Consider the following 22978-nt stretch of genomic DNA (forward strand, 5'->3'; position numbering starts at 1 on the left):
GTACACTGCACCCTAACCCTAACCCTAACCCTAACCCCCATGGCCCTGCTCAACACCATGAAGTCAGGTACAGAGAACCCTGCCCCAAAACTAACCCCAACCCTCTACCCAGGTACACTGCACCCTAACCCTAGCCCTAACCCTAACCCCCATGGCCCTGCTCAACACTATGAAATCAGGTACAGAGAAAACTTGCCCCCAAACTAACCCCAAGCCCCCACCCAAGATATGAAGTGCTCTGCCCGAAAAACAAACCCTTATCCCCCAGGACCAAAGCACCCTCCACCTAAAACCCACACTCTCAGAAATAAAGGTACAAAAAGTGGTACAAATGCTTGTCACTGGGGCAGTACCCTATTGTTAAATAAAATTGTACCCTTAGCCAGCAACATATAATTAATTTGTACCCAAAGAGAACATCACTGCACTTTCAGGGTGCATTTGGCAAAAAAAAATGTTCCTCCGCAGTAACTATATTTCTGAGAGCGCAGTTATGGAACATGGCTCGCACTTTACCCCCCCACCCCCAACCGTGCCCCCCCTCCTTCCCCCCAACGCTCCACCCCCCCCCCCTCTACTGGAGCATTTACAGTCCCAGGTTGTCGTGGAAAGCCATGACGCATGTAGTCTTGGAGGCATCCAAGGTCCAGGTCTGTCTGTCTCCCCTGGATGCCTGCCAGATACATTTCACACAAAAACAGGGGTTTTGCGCTGGAGGATTCCTGCACTGTGGCTCTGACCTTGACAATGAAACAAATGGATTTTCGGCCGACATCGGAAACTTCTTCATCAGAATTGCTTCTGTGCTTGTTTTCCCAGGTCGGATCATGAACAGATTCACCAAAGACATGGCCACCATCGACGACATGCTGCCCCTCTTCCTGTTCGACCTGGTCCAGGTGGGTAGTGGAGGTCAAATTCTTCACCGAGGGGACACGTTTCGTGTACAGTGAGGTCCATAAGTATTTGGACAGTGATACAGTTTTAAAGGGCTACAATGCCTGCACAGTTCACTCTCTAGGCCGATACCAATTTAACCAAACCAAATTAAAGTGTGGGCTGTCAGCTATAATTTGGGGATATCCACACCCACGTGGAGTGTACCTTGTAGGAATTACAGCCCTTAAAATTTGTCCAAATACTTATGCACCTCACAGTAACGTATTAGCAGAAGTTCTTACGCGGAGCAACGCCCAAGACTAGAACGGACATTCACAGGCAGCGTGGGGTTGACCTTGAGATCATTGTGAAACTGGTTCTGAGAGTAAGATTATCGATGCTGATATAAATACATCAATTATATCATCCAATGGGAAAATACAGGATTTCCAGCTTGGAACAGCACTTCCTACTGGCTATTTTGGATTTGCCCTCGGCCTGTTTCCAGCTCTTGTCAAATTTAATCTACCCTCTTAGTCATGGCTGCCCACCCCTGTTCCTGGAGGTCTACCATCCTGTAGGTTTTCACTCCAACCCTAAAAAAGCACACCTCATTCAATCTCATTGAGCTACTAATGAGTAGAATGAAGGGTAGACTAAAGGGTTGACTAAATTTGGCAAGAGCTGGAGACAGACCCAGGGCAAATCCAAAATAGTTAAGTTTGAAGTGAACCTACCCCTCTAACTGCGGTCTTTTCTTTTTGTAGTTGACCCTGATCGTGCTGGGAGCCATCTTTGTGGTGTCCATAATGCGACCTTACATCTTCATCGCCGCGATTCCGCTCACCATCGTCTTCGTCCTCCTGAGGAAGTACTTCCTGCGCACGGCGCAGCAGCTCAAACAGCTGGAGGCTGAAGGTAAGATGGCGGAGGGAGAATTTGGCCGCTGGCCGACCCAGCTGCACCTCTGTGCTCTCTCGCTTTGAGTGTAATTTTATCAAAGACTAGGCAGCTCTGTACTAGCACTTTGAACTGTACTTCTCTCTAAGGTGTTCAGCGCATTCAGCGTTATGGCTTTGCACTTTGTTGTACGTCGCTCCGGATAAGAGTGTCTGCTAAATGACTAATGTAATATAATGTAAGCTAAAAAAAAAAAAACTGCTCAAGCTAAGTTTTGAAACAGCTGGTAGCTGGTCATTTCAAGCTGGTCATAGCTGGATTTCACAGCGGGTGGGGTGCGCTTGTATGGTGAACCGATGAAATACTCTCACAGTGCACAAGTGCCTCATGGTCCACTTGGCTGGATTTTATAGCAGGGAGAGAATTATACTGTAAGTAACTGTAAAGATGCACAATGACTAATAAGGCACTGTTTCTTATACTGTATAGAGGGGTACTTTCCCCTCCATACGATACCGACAGGAAGTGGTAAAGCTGTTGACAGGAAGTGGCTGAAGTGGGGAATAGGCTGGGGTTTACGATTTCATTTAAGACTGGTGCCACAGAGGCTGGGGGGGGTGACAGTGGCACAGATGGGGTCACGCTGACGACGGAAAACAGGGGTGGAAACAGAGGATGACACACCCGAGGACAGATGGGCACTCACACAGGAAGCTCTGAAAAGGGGAGCCAGAGGTCGCCTCTCGTCCAATCAGCTCACAGTCCGCTTACCCGCGATCCAATGAGGGGGGGGTGGTGGTGGGGGGGAAGGCTGAATCGGGGTAACGGAGAGCGCCGGGCTTCATATTCAGCGTGCCCAGCGCTCTTGTTCTCTCCGCTCCCCGCATTGGACTCAAAATGGCCGCCGTCTGTTATTGCGAGCTCCAGACGTTTCCACGCGCCGGGCAGTCTGCACGGCGGGGGGCTGGGGAGGGAATGCGAGCAGGGATTTCCGGAGCGCGTCCTGATTGGAGCGCGGTGGCGTGACGCGGCGGGTGAGGGACGGGTCAGAGGTGCGCTCTGGAACGCTCTCCGCGCGTTTCGGGGAGAAGCCGTCACGGTGTCACAAGCGGGCGTCAGGAATGCGGCTCCATTGTCTCGCGTCGAAGCGGCTGCGTAGTCCCGCGCATTCCTGCGTTGTTGTCAGTCGGTGTCACGCGGCTGCTTTCGTCCTCCTCTGCTCAGATCTTACGCGTTTCCTTCCATAGGAAGTGAACAGTCATGATATAGATGCTCTGCAGTGTATTAACAGTATCAACCCAGCTTATTTAAAGTGTGAGATCACAAATATGTAATTAACCCTCCGGTAAAATTCAGCTATGCCAGCTAGCAAATCGAGCTGGTCCAGCTGGACATAAGCTGTCTTAGCTGGGTAGGAGCTGGTCAACCAGTATGGCCAAACTGATCATGAAGCTGGTCTAGCTGGGTTTGAGCTGGTCAACCAGTTAGTGCTGGTAGGCTGTCTGAGCTGGTAGCTGGTTCACCAGCTGTTTCAAAACATAGCTTGAGCTGGCCAAACCATGTAAAGCTAGGAGCTGGTCTGAACTGGTCAACCGACTACCAGCTGCTTCAAAACCTAGCTTCAGCTGTTCTTTCTTTGAACATTCTAATACTGATGTCACAATCACGACTGGTATCTGAAAGCGAGTTCTAGGAAAAACTTTTTTTTTTTTTTTTTTTTACGTTAAAATCTCTATACAAACCAAAGTATCTTAAGGTCGTATTCTGTTCTTCCTGTAAGCTCCTTTGGATGAAAAGCGTCCGCTAAATGACTAAAATATTCATGTAAATGTTCCTCTCAGCTCGGAGCCCCATCTTCTCCCACCTCATCATCTCCCTGCGGGGCCTGTGGACCATCCGGGCCTTCGGACGGCAGTCCTACTTCGAGACGCTGTTCCACAAAGCGCTCAACACGCACACGGCCACCTGGCACCTCTACCTGTCCACGCTGCGCTGGTTCCTGTTCCGCATCGACATCCTCTTCGTGCTCTTCTTCACCGCCACCGCCTTCATCGCCGTGGGGACCAACAGTAAGACCTCACGCCTCATGTTCTTGTGAAGGATGGGTTCATCGACTGTTAAATGCACACCGACATACAGATAAAAAGGGGGACATTTCTGTTCTTCAAGGATCAGATTTCCCAAATTTACCCTGAGAGCACAGTAATTTTCCCTTTGGATACAAATGAGTACATTTTCCAAGTAAAGAAGGTACAAATTAGTTCTATGTTGCTGGCTAGGGGTTATGCATCTATAGGGCACCACCCCATGAACAAGCATTCATACCTTATTAGGCATTTTTCCGACCTTTATTTCTGAGAGGTGGCTGGGATCGTGGTGTTAAAGCACTGTTGCAGTGTGTGTACGGCGGTCAGTGCCAGGGCTGACTTAACATAACTCCTATAACCTCCTATAGCCTGCCGGCACTGTGTTTTCAGTGTGACTGAATGGTGGTAAATCTATGAAAAGGACGGTGGGGCGGGGAGGTTATTCTGCTTTGAAACCGTGGCCTCCTGATTGGCTGAGGCTGGAGATTGGCTGGAGAGTGCAGGCTCTGTGCTGAGGGTGTGTTTGTGACCTTGAAGGGGACAAGCCGGGCGAGATCGGGATCATCATCGTTCTGGCCATGCTGATCCTGGGCACCTTCCAGTGGGCGGTCATCACCAGCATCACAGTGGACGGCCTGGTAAGCCCCGCCCCCCAAACCCCCTGGACTTCATTTCCCAGCATGCACCTTTACACCCATCAACCAATCAAATGAATCAAATTCAATTCCTTAGAAATAGACGGCAAATGATAATAGTTAAATGAATAATTAACATAATTATAAAGTGCTTGTTTTCTTTTCATACTTTAAGTACAGAGCAATGTAATTTGTATGAAAGTCAGTTTTATGTATGTCAATTGAGTATTTATTTCAGATTCATGCATACATTAATCTGTAGAGTAAAAATGATAAGGATGACAGAAGTAGCTAATCAAAGTATATGATTTTTTTTAAATGCATGGTAAAGAGAACAGTCACAACATACAAGTTTACAAATCTTCAAGTTCAGCTTTTTTTTTTTTTTTACGGTAAGTACAAGCTGTAACAAACACACATGGACGCAATCACACTCACCGCATCACGTACGGTAGCTCCGCGTAGATCCAAACAGATTGGGGGGGGGTTCCAGGCATCATTTACAAGCCCAAACAAACCTTCGGGAGCCGGATCGGCGATAAGGGCCCGCGTCGCCGCGGCGACCCCGACCCCGTGCCTTCATCCTGTCGCGCTCCGGTTCCAGATGCGATCGGTGGAGCGCGTGTTCAAGTTCATCGACCTGCCGTCGGAGGAGGCCAAGCCCCGGGGGAAGGAGAAGGACCTGGTGATCGAGAACCCGCACTTCCACGACTCCTGGCCCTCCCGCGGGCAGCTGGAGGTCAGGGACCTCACGGTGAAGTACACGGAGGCCGGCCGCGAGGTGCTGCAGAAGCTCTCCTTCGGCGTGGAGGGCGGGCAGACGGTGAGTGATGCATGATGGGTAATCGCGATGGGTATCGTCCTTACGGAGTGTAGGCCAGTTTAGGGTCCGGTGACGGGGCCTTGCAGTGACTGGAGACGTGGGCGGCCTGTAGCGTAGCGGTTAAGGTAAAGGACTGGGACACGCAAGGTCGGCGGTTCTAATCCCGGTGTAGCCACGATAAGATCCGCACAGCCGAGGCCCTTAACCCTGCATTGCTCCAGGGGAGGATTGTCTCCTGCTTAGTCAAATCAACTGTACGTCGCTCTGGATAAGAGTGTCTGCAAAATTCCAATAATGTAATGTAATGTAACAGATGTTGCTGGTCACAGTGATGTTTGCTTCAAATTCTGGGCAACTGGAGTGCAGTTACACATTTTTGCAAAAAGTCTACATCGGCCAACAAAATAACTTTCACGAAGCTCTGCTATTTCAGTTGAGCAGCACTCCGTCACTGGACTATAAATTGGCCTTAATTGTAATGGGCACAGGTGACTCAGACTTGATGTACAAAGACATCAGGGAGTTTTACAAACACTTTTCAGATTCAGGTGTGCACTTTCCTTGTAGACGGCTGATCCCTGGTCAGTAGTCAGGACTCTGCAGTAGGTTCTCTAGTAGAGGTAGGCAACCCTGGTTGAGTGCTTGATTTTGTTCTATCCAAACCGATAACTACATAATTAGATTCCTTTTAATTAGTTGCAGGAGACCATGAACTGGAGGCACTCAGTTCATGGTCTCAGACATTTTATCCTACATTAAACTTGTGATCAAGCTCAGATGGAACAAAAACCCAAAACATCACTGGCACTCCAGGACCAGGCTTGCCTACCCCTGTTCCAGTAGGACAGCCTTATAGACAGCTGACCCCAGGTCAGTGGTGTGGACCGGCACCCATGCAGGAGTGTGACTGCCCCCTGCAGGTGGGTGTTCTGGGGCGGACGGGGTCGGGGAAGAGCACCCTGCTGGCCGCCCTGCTGAGGCTGGCCTCCACTGACGGAGAGATCTCCATCGACGGGGTCTCCTGGAACTCCGTGCCCCTGCAGACCTGGAGGAAGGCCTTCGGAGTGGTTCCCCAGGTAACCCACTCACACGCATACATGCATACGCACACACACAGCCACGCACACACACACACACACACACACAGCCACGCACACACACACACACACACACACACACACGCATACATGCATACGCACACACACAGCCACACACACTCACCTCACACACGCAGGCACACACACACGCATACATGCATACGCACACTCACAGCCACGCACACACACACACATACATGCACACGCAGACACACAGCCACACACACTCACAGCCCAGTACACACACACATACATGCATAAGCGCACACACACGCATACATGCATACTCACACTCACAGCCACGCACACACACACGCAGGCACACACACACGCATACATGCATATGCACACACACAGCCACACACTCACAGCCACGCACACACATGCATACACACACACACGCACATACAGACACACATACCCACGCATGCATGCACACACACACACACATACACACACCCAGGCACTCACGCACACACACACACACACACACACACACACACACACATCTCTATATGACTTTGTCTGGAACTGGAGATCAGAGCCAGTCTGGACAGGAAAAAATGTGCACAATCAAATACGAAAAACATTCGCTCTGGGAAGAAAAAAAAATCATATTTTTGCAAAATTCCAACCTACGTCTTCAAATGTGCTGAGATTGACAGTAAAATGACGGCTGATAATAACATCCTGATCCCATGTCCCCTTCCTGTTTTGTGCAGAAAATCTTCATTCTGACGGGGTCGTTTCGCATGAATCTGGATCCCTACCTCAAACACAGCGACGAGGAGCTCTGGAAAGTCGCAGAGGAGGTAAACCTTTCCCCCAAAAAAACAGGTCCCTCTCAGTGTTCAGTGTCAATAAAATAACAGCAGAGTTGTGTGATGAAACTACGTGCGCACATTATCGTGAGTAAATTTCCCATAACGCTTTGAACAGGATGTTTTTGGAATGTTAGTTAAAGTCAGTGTTCTAGAACTTTCATTCAAGTTCCAGTACTGATTGTTACATCAACATTAGAACGCTCAGAAGATTCTTATTACATATCTGATTGGAATGTTCGGTTAGGGACATTCTGATCGCATGCTTGTCATGCTTGTAAGCTTTTAAAGGCCGTTAGGGGATACATTTCAGTGCCATGTCCTTGCTTGCGCGCCGCAGGTGGGGCTGAAGTCGGTCATCGAGCAGTTTCCGGACAAGCTGGACTTCCAGCTGGAGGACGGGGGCTACGTCCTGAGCAACGGGCACAAGCAGCTGGTGTGTCTGGCCCGCTCCATCCTCAGCAAGGCCCGAATCCTGCTGCTGGACGAGCCCAGCGCCTACCTGGACCCCATGTAAGCCCATTACATTACATTACATGACATTACATTATTGGCATTTGGCTCTTATCCAGAGCGACGTACAGTTGATTAGACTAAGCAGGAGACAATCCTCCCCTGGAGCAATGCAGGGTTAAGGGCCTTGCTCAAGGGCCCAACGGCTGTGCGGATCTTATTGTAGCTACACTGGGATTCAACCTTCCCTGTCCCAGTCATTCACCTTAACCACTACGCTACAGGCCGCCCCTGCCCTCCAGACCTGGGCCAAACACATCATAGTTTTGGGTTCAGATACTATTACTGAGCTTGTCTGGTGTCACAGAACCTATGGAATACTGTGAAAAGGTGCAAGCCCCGGCTTCTGGTCCTCTCGGTTGGCTCGATTACACCAGGCAAGATCAATTGAGCACAGAACAGTATTTGAACCCAAAACAATTACATATTGGATCCATGTCTGCTGCCATCACCCGACACCACACTCCAGGCTTTGTGGCCCTGTGGACCTGTGTGAGGCTGTGCTGATGGTGTGGTTGCCTGTTCCACGCAGAACCCTGCGGGTGCTGAGGAAGACCCTGAAGCACTCGTTCTCCGACTGCACCGTCATGCTGTCCGAGCACCACGTGGAACCCCTGCTGGAGTGCCAATCCTTCCTGGTCAGTCTCTCACTCCGCCCCCCCTCCCTGTCCAGGAAAACGGCTCAAGCTAGGTTTTGAGGCAGCTGGTACGGCTGGCAATTTTGAGCTGGTCGTGGCTGGATTTTACACCAGGGCTCTTGGTTGTCACTGAACTGCTTTTACTATTGAATAATCCTCTTGTGCATTTTTACTCGTTAAACAATTTTTATTGTAATGGTCCATTGGTCCTGAGGCATCCAACGCTAAGGGGAACATTAAGGTCAAAAGCTGATAAAATGCATCCCCTGCACAATAAAGTCAAAGTTATTAAGTGCCAATATTAATCTGAGTTTACAGCTGAAAGCAAACCATTGCATGTTAAATATTTTAGTTTTCTGTAATTTATATAAAGGCTGCATGGCTAGTTTATGAAAAAACATTATCCAGTCTTTTAAAAACAACCTTTTGGCACTTTTTTGTGGGTGGGGCTTCCCAGTGTGTGAATATCAGGTCAGTACATAGAATATCTTTGAGACCAAACAAGTTGATCCAATACATTTAAAACCAGATGTCTCCCCCTACTGGTCATGCTCGAGTATGGCACGCCTAAACTGTACACTACTGTTCCGCTGTGGGCACAGCCTGACAATCACTCTGCCTTCACCGAGTCACCCCTGCATCTGATCTTGCTCTCTCTCTCCCTCGCTCGCACTCTCCCTCCCTCTCCCTCCCTCGCTCGCTCTCCCTCTCTCGCTCTCCTTCTCTCCCTCTCGTGCTCTCCCTCCCTCCCTCTCTCTCCCTCCCTCGCTCGCCCTCTCTCGCTCGCTCTCCTTCTTTCCCTCTCGTGCTCTCCCTCTCTCCCTCTCTCCCTCTCGTGCTCTCCCTCCCTCCCTCCCTCCCCCTCCCTCTCTCTCCCTCCCTCTCTCTCCCTCCCTCTCTCCCTCCCTCTCCCTCCCTCGCTCGCTCTCCCTCTCTCTCCTTCTCTCCCTCTCGTGCTCTCCCTCTCACCCTCTCTCCCTCCCTCTCTGGCTCTCCTTCTCTCCCTCTCGTGCTCTCCATCTCTCCCTCTCTCCCTCCCTCTATCGCTCTCCCCCTCCCCCTCCGTCCCTCCCTCTGGCCTCCCAGATGATCGAGGGCAGCTCGGTGAAGACGTACGACAGCATCCAGAAGCTCCTGAACGAGACCAGCCACCTGAAGCAGGCCATGAGCAACCTGGAGCGGCAGAAGCTCTTCCCGCTGAGCCGCCGCGTCTCCAGCAAGCGGGCGCCCAAGCCAATCAGCTCGCTGCAGGAGGAGCCTGAGGACGAGGTCCAGGACACGCGCCTCTGAGCCCCGCCCACCCCTCGCCACGGCGACGGCAAGCCGGGCCGCCCATTGGACCAGCCTGAGGAGCTGAACCGTGTAGGCACGCCTCCCCTCTCCTCGAAGGACGGATGCTTTTACACTGCGGTTCCAATCGTTGTCACGTGTTAGAGATTTGACCCATAACTGATCTGTGTATCATGCTATACGCATGCAACTGATAACACGCATCACAGAGAGGTGTAGACAACAAACCAGGGGCCTGTTTCACACAGCAGGATAATCGAGTCAACCGGTTAACTGCGCAACGTGAAACCCGGAACACCAGTTCACTATAGTCCATGTTTCAGAACTCACTAATCCTGCTCTGTGGAACAGGCCCCAGAAACATCTTGAATGTTGCTTGCGTAGAAGCAACCCCCCCCCCCCACAATGAAAGCAAGCAGGTTATTTTAGCATTGGCTTCGGTATGGTGTATAAGCTACTGATGTCGTTCAAGTTTATTGTGATATTCCTGGCTTAGGTGGGATAGTGAGAAATATACATGGGCTCCTAAAATCCGATCCAGGGAATACAGGCACACAACACAGGAGCTTCAACGGGTAAACTGTGCGTACACGTGTGGTATAAATTTGACTAAAAAATAGACCATTTAGACTTGCAATAAAACAGATGTGTAACGTGCATACCCACAAATATGGTTCATGTAACTTAAAAGACCCATGTAATATAGAAGTCGTAGTCTAAATCCTCAGTTTTCAGTTATAACCAAGATTTCTGTACATTAATTAAGTTGGTGACTTGATGGGCAAAAGCTTGACAGTTCAAATGTCCTTGTGCCCGCATTGAGGAAATGCACTTTACATATATATGGTACTTATTAGCTGTTCAGGAAGAGACCTTGGAAGGGGTTGTGTTAATCTAATGCCTGTGTCATGAACTGGAAATCCTCTTTTCTAAGCTAGATTATTTAATTTTGTGTAAATGGTATACACTACCACTGAAATTACCTGTATATGTGGTAATTTGTTATTATACTGTATGTGTATTGAATGAATAATGCAAACTGATAGTGTCGTATGTTTCCTTGTTTCTTCCTCCAAAGGAAAGTTTGTGTAATGAGAGAAATGCGGGGTTGTTTGGAGAATGACTGAAATAAATGTGAGAGGAAGGTTCCGGAAAGTGGAGTGCAGTTTTTAATGCTTGTGCTTCTTGCTGAAAGCAGGGCCCTCATTGGACAGATATTTAACACTGGAACACAACAGAAGGCGGCCTGAACAACTTCTCAGTACATCGTGTTTCAAATGGAAAAATGCAACACAGTTCTCAACAAAAACTTAACACGTTTTCCGCTCTGAATAGCCTATGTGCGGGATTTATGTGGCGATACAGAGTGTCAGTGAGATATCTCAGGTAGGGATGGGCACAGGTGAGTTCATTTGGAACTTAGGGGGGTGACAAACAGGACATTTTCTTTCTTGTCATAATTGGGGGGGGACACCCAATATAGACCACCCAATCAATTCCAAGACCCCCTCTGTGCTTACACAAAATGGCAGTGCCCAGCAGAATGACTGAGCAGGGAGCAGCTCTTATGTCATATACCATGAATCACCACGTCACACAATGTCCTCACTTTGCTATTAAAACAAAAAAACATTGCTTATCGGACAGGAGTGTGAGTCTCTACTGACCGTCCATCTCTGCCAAGCCAGAGCCACTGCCCGCGTACTCCTTCGTATACTTTCTGGGTTGACAACGGTCTGTTGCTAAATTGACAATTACAGTGCTTGTCGACTGCTAGTGAACCTGCTCAAATTCAAGAATCAGCCAGAAGGCTGAGAGTGGCTTAATTGTAATGGAAAGGGGGAAACGTATCCATTCAGTGCAACACCCTACAAGCTAGCTAGTAACAATAAGATACTATTACAATGCCAACTGTATAAAAAAGCATTTAAAAAATGTTGTGAATCTAAGTTTTACAAGACTTGGCTACAAAACATGTACACTTTAACACTGTACCAGGAGAGCAGTCTTGTTAATTGCCTGGGCAAACCGCTGCATAGTTTCTGGGTGATTTCTTTCAGTGGACATCACAGGGTCACCTTACAGTTAGCAACTTAGCATATTAATTTACTGCCCATCTACTAGATAACATTATCCATGTATTCACTACTGAAGGCTGCCTTTTAAGTTGCTGGCAAGCTGGGTAAAACAAACATACCTTTTCAGCTACAGTATCAAGACAACGTACTCTTTTTACAGCTGACATTAGCTTGCAAACATATTAACTGGCTAGTCGCAAAATATAGTTCGTTTTCTCTGTGTACATCACGCAACTCTGAACTGTAGTTTATCATATTTACGTTTCGATAAATAAGAGCTTTGCATGATGGTGGGTCAAACCATAATTAGAGGGGGGGGGGTCATAATAAAATGTATATTTATATGTTTTAAGTTCGTAGCATAATTCTAAGGTCATTACTAACCGCAGTCATTGGGGAAACAAGTCCCCCCTATCCCCCTACATCCGACACTCTTGGATTTGGCGATCTGAAATGTTCCTTATGGCTTACAGTTGAAAGAAGTCCGTTATTTGTGGTAACGGAACTTATTGCCACGTTGTATTCACTTTGAAACAAGTGAACAATTACAAACCGAGTTGTTATAGTACAAACATATATACAATATTTAAGATCTTTACTGTACACGTGTACAGCACACTACCTTCCATCAATATACTATATAAGTTTAGAATTCTTATTTACACATTTGGTAAAACCCTGATTGATTTCAACAGTATTTAAAACAACCTTGCAACTGCTTAAACACGGAACACGCAAATTCAAAAAACAAAAATGGCATAAAATTGTCCCATCGCTATGATCCGATTTTTTTTTTCTTTTGTCAAAGGCTGTTTTAACACGTTGAGTTCCCCGCCCCCCCCCCCCCCCCCCCCCCCCCCACCTAAAATTCAATACGCTATATTATAACAGAATAAAACTATGGTCCCCATGTGCACAATGTTACACATTGCATCAAGTACGGTCAACAAGGAACAAATACAAAAAGCGGTCTTGGTTCTGCTGGGTGGAGGGAGGGAGAGGGGGAGAGAAAGCGGGGGGGTCGAGGCCTTGGATTCAGGTACGCCTCAGTGCAGGATCCAGACCTCTGGAGGTTTGGTTTTGGGGGACGTCTGCCTTGTTCTGCTGCGTTGGATGCCGCTGGCTGGCTGCAGGGCGCTGGCTGGGACAGGGAGCTGCGATTTGGGCTTGGGGGGCCTGCCCTTGCTGCTGGCCGGCCCCGGGGGGCCGAGGTTTGGGGGAGGGTGGCCGACCTGGGGGAAGATGGGAAGGCGGGGGTCTGTCAGTACAGATTATCAGCACGTTAGGCTCTCTTTAGATTTCACTTGTCAAAGGCTCGTTCCAATCGCTTATTTTTCTGTCATCCTTTCCTTTCCTTGATCCTTACCCAGAAATCGATCAAAGACATTCCAGCCCCTTAAATGTTCCTTCTAGGAGCTAGAAGTTGAAGTTAAAAACTCCCAATCTTTCCTTTGAGCAAGAAAACATCAGCGCAGTGCTCTTATCCAGGGCGACGTACGATGAAGAATACAGGTGCTTGTATTGTATTGTATTTCTGTAGTTTATTTTGTTCCCAGGGGACTCTGACCTTACTGACATCCGGTTCCGACCGGCTGCTGCACATGGCCTGCAGCTCCTGAATGAGGTCATCGGTGCACAGAGACAGCTGCCCGTCCTCCCTGTGACAGCACAGACATTTACAGCCCCCAGTGTCATCACCCACTGCCTCCTCACAGCCCCACACTGCCCCACACCGCCCCACACCGCCCCACACTGTCCCACACCGCCCCACACCACCCCACACACCTCCACACACCTCCACACCGCCCATCCTTTAAACAGAGCTCACCTCAGACCACTGGAGTCACTGCTGCACAGCAAACCTGAGACAGAGGGAGAGAGAGAGGGAGAAAGAGAGAGGGAGAGGAGAGAGAGAGAGAGAGAGAGAGAGAGAGAGAGGGAAAGAGAGAGAGAGAGGGAAAGAGAGAGGGAGATGGAGAGGGAGGGAGAGAGAGGGAAAGAGAGAGGGAGGGAGAGAGAACACAATTTACAAACAGTAAAAGGTCATTCACCCTCTCAGTCCCAAGCCCAATATGAAGTGGCTCCACCAGGCTTGTGTTGAGGAGACTGAGAATGTTTAGCAGGGTTCAAAACAGTAGTTGTTTTGATTTGGTTGAAAAGGTTGAGAGCGCCATATGGTGCTCTCGGGACTGAAAGCTCATTAAAGCACCCCCCCCACACACACACAAGCATAGACACACTCACACTCACACTCACACTCACACTCACACTCACACGACCTTCTCACCCTCTCTGAGTGTGCCACCAGTCCTCCAGGAGGGGGCGGGGCTGCCCTTCTTGCGGGGGCTGGTACTGGCCTTCCTCCAGCCACTGGTGTCCCGGCCCTTCTTAGCTCCGCCCTTATTCGGGTTGAGTGACAGCAGGGGGAAGCTCCCGCCCTGGAACGCTGGCAGGTGCTCATCTATGTCTGCGGCAAAAAAGATCCATCCTATGAGATTAGCTGTTAAGCGTTACAGCCGTGCAATACAGTGTGTGTGTTTAGGTACCTCTCCGGGGCAGAGAACAGCCCTGCAGTAGAGTGTGAGTTTGTGTGTGTGTGTGTGTGTGAGTGTGTGTAGAGGCCTGAGTGTGTGTGCCTGTGCGTGTGCGTGTGCGCGTGCGTGTGTGTGGTGTGAGTGTGTGTGTGTGTGTGTGTGTGTGTGTGTGTGTAGGTACCTCTCCGGGGCAGTGGACAGCCCTGCAGGACAGCCTTGTTGACCAGGATGCTGAGGGCTGCTTTGACCACGGCCTGTTGCCTGGGACCCAGGTTCTTGTTGCTCGGCGACTGGCGCTGGCCTGGAGACCGTTTCGGCACCACCCTGGAGCCGATGGCCTCCTCCACACGAGGGACCACCACCATGTTCCACAGCCGGGACAGCCACCTGAACACACCACACAGCCCAAAATATCACATACAATAGCCCAAAATATCACATACAATACCCCACAACATCACACAACATACCCCAGAATATCACATAAAATATCCCACAACATCACACAACATACCCCAAAATATCACATACAATACCCCACAACATCACACAACATACCCCAGAATATCACATACAATATCCCACAACATCACACAACATACCCCAGAATATCACATAAAATATCCCACAACATCACACAACATACCCCAAAATATCACATACAATACCCCACAACATCACACAACATACCCCAGAATATCACATACAATATCCCACAACATCACACAACATACCCCAAAATATCACATGCAATATCCCACAACATCACACAACATATCCCAAAATATCACATACAATATCCCAAAATATCACATACAATATCCCACAATATCACACCATATACTCCAAAATCTCACATACAATATCCCAAAATATCACTCCACATATCTCAAAATATCACACCACATATCCCAAAATATCACACCACATATCCCAAAATATCACACCATATACTCCAAAATATCAAATACAATATCCCAAAATATCACACCAAATATCACAAAATGTAACAAACATCTACACACACAAAATATCACACCAAAGTACCCAAAATACTGAAATACTGACTGAAATTTAAATGTGTTCATCATTTTGTGTTTGCAGTGTGAAAGTTAGAACAAGCAGTCAGCAGGTAGTTTCTCAAAAATCACCATGCCATTTTGTTTGCACATGGCTACCTCCCAATAGTTTAAAAACACACGCGGGCACGCGCGCACACACACACACACACACACACACACACACACACACACACACACGCCAACGGTGAAAGGCTCCGAGGGGGTTATGTGGGGGTTATGTGGGGGTTAGGTGTCTTCCTCAGGGATACTTTGACAGCCGGGGGAACAAACTAGTCGCCCTCCAGACAACCTCTCCCACCCCCTCAGCTAAAGTCGGCACCATTATCACAGGCACACAGAAGTGGAGACTCACTTGAGCACAGCAGCGGCCTGCTCTGGCACCACGGGGCAGGACAGGAACATCTGTGGCCCTATGAGGGCCTCCGGGGCCCCCAGACGGGCCAGGCAGGAGTTGAGCTGCTGCCACACGGAGCAGACCCAGGCCACGGTGCGACTGAGCATGTCCGACGCAGGAAGCACCTGACCCCGCATCTACAGGGGGAGGAAACGCAGAGTTAACACGCCTGTGTGAGGGTGTGTGTGTGAGAGTGTGTGTGTGTGTGTGTGTGTGTATGTGTGTGTGTGAACGAGGACACAGGTCTGAAACAGTAATGTTACCATTAACACTATTAACGGGTTAAGGGCCTTGCTCAAGGCCCAAAAGCTGCACTGATCTTCCTGTGGCTACACTGGGGCTTGAACCACCAACCGGTCAAAATCAAGCACCTTAGCTGCTAGGCTATCAGCTGCCCCCATGATGTCACAGTGATGTCACTCTATACTTCAGGAATGTCAAACTGGATTTGGAATACACGAAACCTGCTTTCGTGTAGCTGGAACTTTGGAAATTAAACACAGAGGTCTGAAGAAAGGTACACGCCCATGTAATTTGTATCATAATTCTGCAAGCAAATTACTGAGCTACCAGTATTACTGTACCCGGCTGAATATTCCAGTTTAAACTGGTTTAAGCCGTGCTTTAGCTGGAATTCTTAACAGGGCAGACATATGCATAGAAGCATATACGGCTTACTTTATTCCATCAGAAGCTTTGGTTCGGTAAAGATTTGAAAGTTAACACCGTCATATCTGAACTTGGTGAACTGTCAGGGTGTATTCCTGCCTTTCACCCCAGTGCATGCTGGTATAGGCACACCACCAGGGTTAGCTGATGGATGGATGGAAAGGCCCAGTCTCTGACCTTGCGAAATCTGAAATCGCACTCAACATAGATTGGTGAAATGTCAGGGCACAGTCCTCCCCAGTGCATGCTGGGATAGGCACACCACCGGGCCGTCTCTGACCTTGTGAAATCTGAAATCGCACTGAACATGATTGGTGGAAATGTCAGGGCGCAGTCCTCCCCAGTGCATGCTGGGATAGGCACACCACCGGGCCGTCTCTGACCTTGTGAAATCTGAAATCGCACTGAACATGATTGGTGAAATGTCAGGGCGCAGTCCTCCCCAGTGCATGCTGGGATAGGCACACCACCAGGATGTCTTTGACCTTGTGAAATCTGAAATCGCACTGAACATAGATTGGTGAAATGTCAGGGCGCATTCCTCCCCAGTGCATGCTGGGATAGACCCACCACCGGGCCGTCTCTGACCTTGTGAAATCTGAAATCGCACTGAACATAGATTGGTGAAATGTCAGGGCGCAGTCCTCCCCAGTGCATGCTGGGATAGGGACACCACCGGGCCGTCTCTGACCTTGTGCAGGAGCTTCCTCTGCAGGTGCCGGGTCAGCAGGCCGGCCTGCGGCTCCGAGTCCCAGCGCAGCTGCACCCAGCGGAAGTGCTGCTGCAGCAGGAGCTCCGCCCCCTGCAGGCGGGGCTTGGCCAGCGTGCCAATCACAAAGCCGCCCTCGTGGAAGTGGTGCAGGCCGCAACCAACCGGAGCTGTCGGGGGAAACAGGTGGGCGGGGCATGAGATTGTGTTTCAGAAGTCACTCTTTAACCAGAGGACGTTAGTGTAACTGCCCTGTCCTACTCCTAGCACACCGCCCTCTGGGTGAAGAATGAGGCACTACCCAAATCTTAACCCAGAGGGATTAGGGGGCTCAATGCTGGAGTTGACTGTGGCCAAAACTCAGGAGAGAGTCAGTAGTTCCCCCTGCCCAATCACGGTCCTGCTATTTTAAGTCCTGCTTAGAGCTGACGTTCTGGGGGTTGTAGTTCTGTGGGCTGCAGCTTTGCATGGAAACAGGACTACAGAGAAGTACAGTTATATTCAAATTAGACTGATTTCAGTATGAATGCCGTACAACCATTTCACCCAACTCAGTAAAACCTCACCCCGAACGCGCTGACAAACAAATGTGAAAATGTGACCATCAGCTTTCTCTTGCGCGTGAAGCTGACACCGCCTGAAGCTGACTTAATGCCCAAAGGGAACCGGAGCTCCCCACGGCTGCTGAGAGCAGGCCTCACCGTGAAGCAGGGGCAGCGGGTAGGCCGAGCCCCGGTTCTCCAGCCCCTCGCACAGGCCGCCCAGCAGCTCTGACAGGGAGTGCGCTCGCTCCAGACCCTGCAGCAGCAGCACCACACCCGCACCCGGCCCGCTCTGCTGCTCCGGGAGCAGGAAGCCTGCGGAGACGCAGCGAGAGGGGAAGAGAGGAACAGTGATGCTCGCCATCTTTATTTAAACAAGGGTACACATCTGGAACTGTCACGGCATTACGGTTATTCAGCTTTTATCCAAACACTTTTATCCAAAGTGACTTACAGTTGATTTAGACTAAGCCGGGTTAATCACCCCTGGAGCAATGCAGGGCCTTGCTCAAGGGCCCAATGGCGATATGGCACTCTCGGCCGTAAACATTCTCAACCAATCAAAATGACTGCTGTACTGTGGTTTTGAGCCCCTATTAAAACCTACACAAACCCCAAAGCCAATATCCCTTGTGATTTGGGTGGAGCCATTTCACGTTGGGCTTGGAACTGAAAGGTGTACTACGCCGTTAACTGGTGAACTAATGTCACGGTGAAGCACCAGACAGCACTCCGAAGGCTGCCGGGACAGCGTTAGACCAGCGCGGGCGGGGTAAAGATGTTTACCGCAGTTGATGAAGGTCTCCACCAGCTGTTCTTTGGACAGGCTCTCGTCTACCTCCACCCTGATGATGTCACAGCCGACGCCCATAGCTTCCTGTTTGTGCTGACGGAGAGAGATTTAAAAAAAAAAATTTTTTACTTGTCATCACATGTACCACCAAAGTTTCAATTCAAAAAGGATATGAAACATTATCTTGTAAATTGGTTAAAGATTCAGGTTTTGTTCTGTAATAGTGAATTTCACCTGACTATCCATCGCTTGGTTGAGAGCCACAGGATTGGAGACCCAGCTCATATTCGAGCCCATTCTAAAAGCATCTGGTTTTAACCATTTCAGCTGCAGTGCGATCAGAGTATAACACAAAGAGGGGTTCTGATTGGAGCCAGTCAGCGTACCTTTATGCATCGGGCGATCTGATTGGCTATATAGTCCTGGCAGCTTCCCTCTAAGCCGTGGAAGATGATGTTGCGATACTGCTCCACCTGGGGGAGCGATACACACCCCGTTACAAAACTACACCATCACTACTACTGTGACAACCACAACCACATCATCCATTTACATCATTCATGAGTCTTTCACTGGGGGTGAGGGGTGAGTTTGGGGGGACGGTTATGATCACAGACGGGGTTTTATTTCTATCTGCGCTTGTGGCAGCTGTCCAGGGACCTCCTACATTAACCCCCAGTTGTAAAACCCAGACTCTAAAACAGGGATATATCTGCAGACCCAGGTAGGGAGAGCCGCAGGGTGGCTGGATCTGATCGTTACCTTAAAAACCAGCTACCACTTCTGAACCAAGCAAGCCAGTGAAAGTGAGTTAAATTATCCAATTATGGACTGGCCACAAGAGGGCACACGAACACTGAATCACACGGATGACAAAGATGCTAATTACCGCTAGTCTTAACCTCATACAGAACCACCAGTTCCAAATGAAACAATAAAATCATTGAATAAAGAACAAAGCTCAAGATTCCTGTCAGAAGTCTGAGTTTCTGGGGAAGACACAGAGTACTTTATCGTTCTTCTCTGAACTGAACACACCCGCACGCACTCACACTTGCGCATACACACACACACTCACTCACTCACTCACTCACTCACTCACTCACTCACTCACTCACTCACTCACTCACTCACTCACTCACTCACTCACTCACTCACTCACTCACTCACTCACTCACTCACTCACTCACTCACTCTCACACTCTCACACTCTCACACTCTCCTCACCAGGCGGATGTAGTTGTGCAGCAGCTGAAGGGGGATGAGAGAGAGGAACGCCAGCTCATCCAGAGAGCCCTCAGACAGACCTGTCAGAGAGAGAGACCAGGGGGGAATGAGTGAGCCTGCCCCCTGCCAAACAGCACATACACCCCCTCCCTACACCCTTCCCCAAGCTCAGCACCCCCCTGCCAAACAGCACATACACCCCCTCCCTACACCCTTCCCCAAGCTCAGCACCCCCCTGCCAAACAGCACACACACCCCCTCCCTATACCCTTCCCCAAGCTCAGCACCCCCCTGCCAAACACACACACACCCCCCGCCCTATACCCTTCCCCAAGCTCAGCACCCCCCTGCCAAACAGTACACACACCCCCTCCCTATACCGTTCCCCAAGCTCAGCACCCCCCTGCCAAACAGTACACACACCCCCTCCCTATACCCTTCCCCAAGCTCAGCACCCACCTGCCAAACAGCACACACACCCCCTCCCTATACCCTTCCCCAAGCTCAGCACCCCCCTGCCAAACAGTACACACACCCCCTCCCTATACCCTTCCCCAAGCTCAGCACCCCCCTGCCAAACAGTACACACACCCCCTCCCTATACCCTTCCCCAAGCTCAGCACCCACCTGCCAAACACCACACACCCCCCCTCCCTATACCCTTCCCCAAGCTCACCACCCCCCTGCCAAACACCACACACCCCCTCCCTATACCCTTCCCCAAGCTCAGCACCCCCCTGCCAAACAGTACACACACCCCCTCCCTATACCCTTCTCCAAGCTCAGCACCAGCCTGTCAGAAATACACACCGCTCAGCATCCTACACAAACACACTGCCTTCAGAGAATAAGAAGCCAGGAGCCTTCAAACACGCACACAAACTAGGCCCGCTATGATGCAAGCATTCAATCACGGCAATTAATCTGTCAGTACGACAATTTTGGGAAGACACTGAAAAAAAACAACATCCGATTAAATATGCCAATTTGTTCAACTAACAGGTAAAAATATTTTTGATGGACAACTCCGAGCAGAAATTTGGAGACTTAGGATGGGGGAGGAAACAGAGGAACTTATCTGTTTGGACGAAAACCGTGACAGTAACCGGAGGTTCATTAACCGATGATGTTAGCGGTTATGTTCAGTTCTCAGAATAGCGTGTTTTATTATGGTTGTGTTAGCTAGGATTTCGCTATTTGCATTGGTTTTATTGCTACCTTCATTTGGCTAAGTAAACTGTTTACTGTTGATATATGAGTGTATACTTTATAATTCCTAGCGTTGTGTTTCCTAAAATGGTTTAATAGATACAACTATCTTCGTTGTAGCCTTAGCACTTGAAACTGTACTTCCCTCTCGGGTCTTTCAGCGCACTTATCCCTGGTTATGGGTAATGCACTTTGCACTTTGTTGTACGTCGCTCTGGATAGGAGCGTCTGCCAAATGCCTGTAATGTAATGTAATGTAATTTAATGTAGTGAGGTTGAGTGACAGGTGCAGGGTGAGTCTGGATTGGTCGCAGGTGAGGACACACCTTTCAGCCGGACGGTGAGGTGCTGACAGCCCCGTTTCCTCACCAGGTCCCATGGGGACAGGGGGAGGGGCTGACCAGGGTTCCACACGGCGTCACCTACAAAATCAACCGCAATTTAATATTATTCATCCGTTATTTAGCCAGGAAGGTCGCGCTGAGACACAATATCGCTTCTCCCAGGGAGTCCTGGAGGGTATTTCACAAAACAGGATTACTGACATATCTGGATAACTGCACTGGGTAAAACCCGGAACAGCTCTTGTTCCAAATTTGGGAGGCTTCCAGGTTTTACAGGAAGTGTAATTATCCAGCTAACTTGGTAATCAACGGCCCCCAGGTCAACCATAAACAAAGAAACAAAAGCTGAGAAAACACACCAGAACGCTGCGATGGCGGGTAATACTGATTTGAGGCTACGTAAACCGTACAGCTGAGTTAATGCGATTCCGTTCGGTCGGTGTTGGGGAAGGGGGGTGGGGGTGAGGAGCCAGGATGACAGCGATTCTCTATTTTCATCTTCCGAGCCGATTTAGGGGAGAGGCGCTTCAAGAAGCAGAACCATCTGTATTTCTTTAATTGTTCCGCAGCTCTCTCTGTCCGTCTCTCTCTCTCATGCATAATGCATTTGCTTCCTGCCGTCCGTTTCATCTCTTCCATCAGCGCGTTCCCCGAATCCCCCTCACTGCCCTGTCGTTCCTCACAGCAGAGACTTCTGCCGGCGGAGGGAAGAGTGGGCTCGCCCGTTCCCCCCGCCAGCCGGGTTTAACCTTCACAGACTCCGCCCGGCGGCGCGGTCAAACGGACGACACAAACACCCTTTATTTACAGCGCCGGGGCGGGGTCGATGAATCGCCCTGTGAACCGCACACTCGGTTTATTGGACAGGCCGTTCAACCTGTGCTTTACGACCGTTCACCGCTGGAACACACACGCGGTAAACGTGAAAATATTTCACGGTTCCTAGAGAAGGCATAACATAAATAGGGAGCTGCCTGTAGCCTTTTGGCTCAAGTTCATGACCGGGATCTGGAAGGTTGGTGCTTCCAGCCCCGGTGTAAACACGATAAGATCCGTACAGCTGTTGAGCCCTTGAGCAAGGCCCTTAACCCTGCATTGCTTCAGGGGAGGATTGTCTCCTGCTTAGTCTAATCAACTGTAAGTCGCTTTCGATAAGTGTCAGCTACATAATAGATTATTATTTTATAACCAGTGTTGGCAGAGAGAGAATGAAAGAGGGGGAATATCAGGGTCGTGTGACGCTGAAGCAACTCACCAATCAGGACGGAGGAGACGCTGTCGGGGCTGAGCCCGAGGGAAGCCCCGCCCCCGCCCAGCAGGAGGAAGTGATTGGACAGGGTGCGGGTCAGGCTCTGGCACAGCTCCGCCCAGCCGGTCGCCCTGGAGACCGTTACCGTGCCGACGGCGAGCTCGGCCTCCAGCACGTCCGCCGTGCAGATCAGCTCCTCCGAGCCTCTCCGGATCCGGACTGGAACGCGGTAGGAGTCTGAGCGGGAGAGAGCGCGTGAGACCGACACGGTCTACTGTCGGACCGCCATAGTAGTCACGGCAACATGGCCGCCTCTGAGACCAAGGGTGTGTCCCAACACTCAAAATGTTCCCTCCTTTCCTCTACCCCAGTACATTACATTACATTACATTACATGGCATTTAGCGGACGCTCTTATCCAGAGCGACGTACAACAAAGATTGGGGGGAGTAGTCAAGTGGATAG

The 22978-nt window shown here is 49.8% G+C and overlaps 2 protein-coding genes across 2 annotated transcripts in view; one reads left to right on the forward strand and one right to left on the reverse strand.

Moving 5' to 3' along the window:
- Window positions 1-10818, forward strand: part of LOC133119098 (cystic fibrosis transmembrane conductance regulator-like) — a 28017-nt gene extending 17199 nt beyond the window's left edge. Inside the window, exons 18-27 of the mRNA XM_061229516.1 lie at window positions 820-899; window positions 1647-1797; window positions 3621-3848; window positions 4404-4504; window positions 5106-5324; window positions 6245-6400; window positions 7144-7233; window positions 7583-7755; window positions 8288-8393; window positions 9480-10818. Of these exons, the coding sequence (XP_061085500.1) occupies window positions 820-899; window positions 1647-1797; window positions 3621-3848; window positions 4404-4504; window positions 5106-5324; window positions 6245-6400; window positions 7144-7233; window positions 7583-7755; window positions 8288-8393; window positions 9480-9683 (1508 nt within the window). The 3' untranslated portion in view covers window positions 9684-10818. The remainder of the gene's footprint in view (window positions 1-819; window positions 900-1646; window positions 1798-3620; window positions 3849-4403; window positions 4505-5105; window positions 5325-6244; window positions 6401-7143; window positions 7234-7582; window positions 7756-8287; window positions 8394-9479) is intronic.
- A 1817-nt stretch (window positions 10819-12635) lies between these two features.
- The window catches only part of LOC133119044 (cortactin-binding protein 2-like), a 49398-nt gene continuing 39055 nt past the window's right edge, over window positions 12636-22978 (reverse strand). Inside the window, 13 exon segments of the mRNA XM_061229429.1 lie at window positions 12636-12993; window positions 13329-13419; window positions 13590-13623; window positions 14049-14228; window positions 14477-14682; window positions 15730-15908; window positions 17132-17319; window positions 17851-18006; window positions 18478-18577; window positions 18871-18957; window positions 19712-19791; window positions 21247-21342; window positions 22520-22750. Of these exon segments, the coding sequence (XP_061085413.1) occupies window positions 12808-12993; window positions 13329-13419; window positions 13590-13623; window positions 14049-14228; window positions 14477-14682; window positions 15730-15908; window positions 17132-17319; window positions 17851-18006; window positions 18478-18577; window positions 18871-18957; window positions 19712-19791; window positions 21247-21342; window positions 22520-22750 (1814 nt within the window). The 3' untranslated portion in view covers window positions 12636-12807.

The sequence above is a fragment of the Conger conger genome, chromosome 19, assembly GCF_963514075.1.
Source record: "Conger conger chromosome 19, fConCon1.1, whole genome shotgun sequence".
Classification (NCBI taxonomy): Eukaryota; Metazoa; Chordata; class Actinopteri; order Anguilliformes; family Congridae; genus Conger; species Conger conger.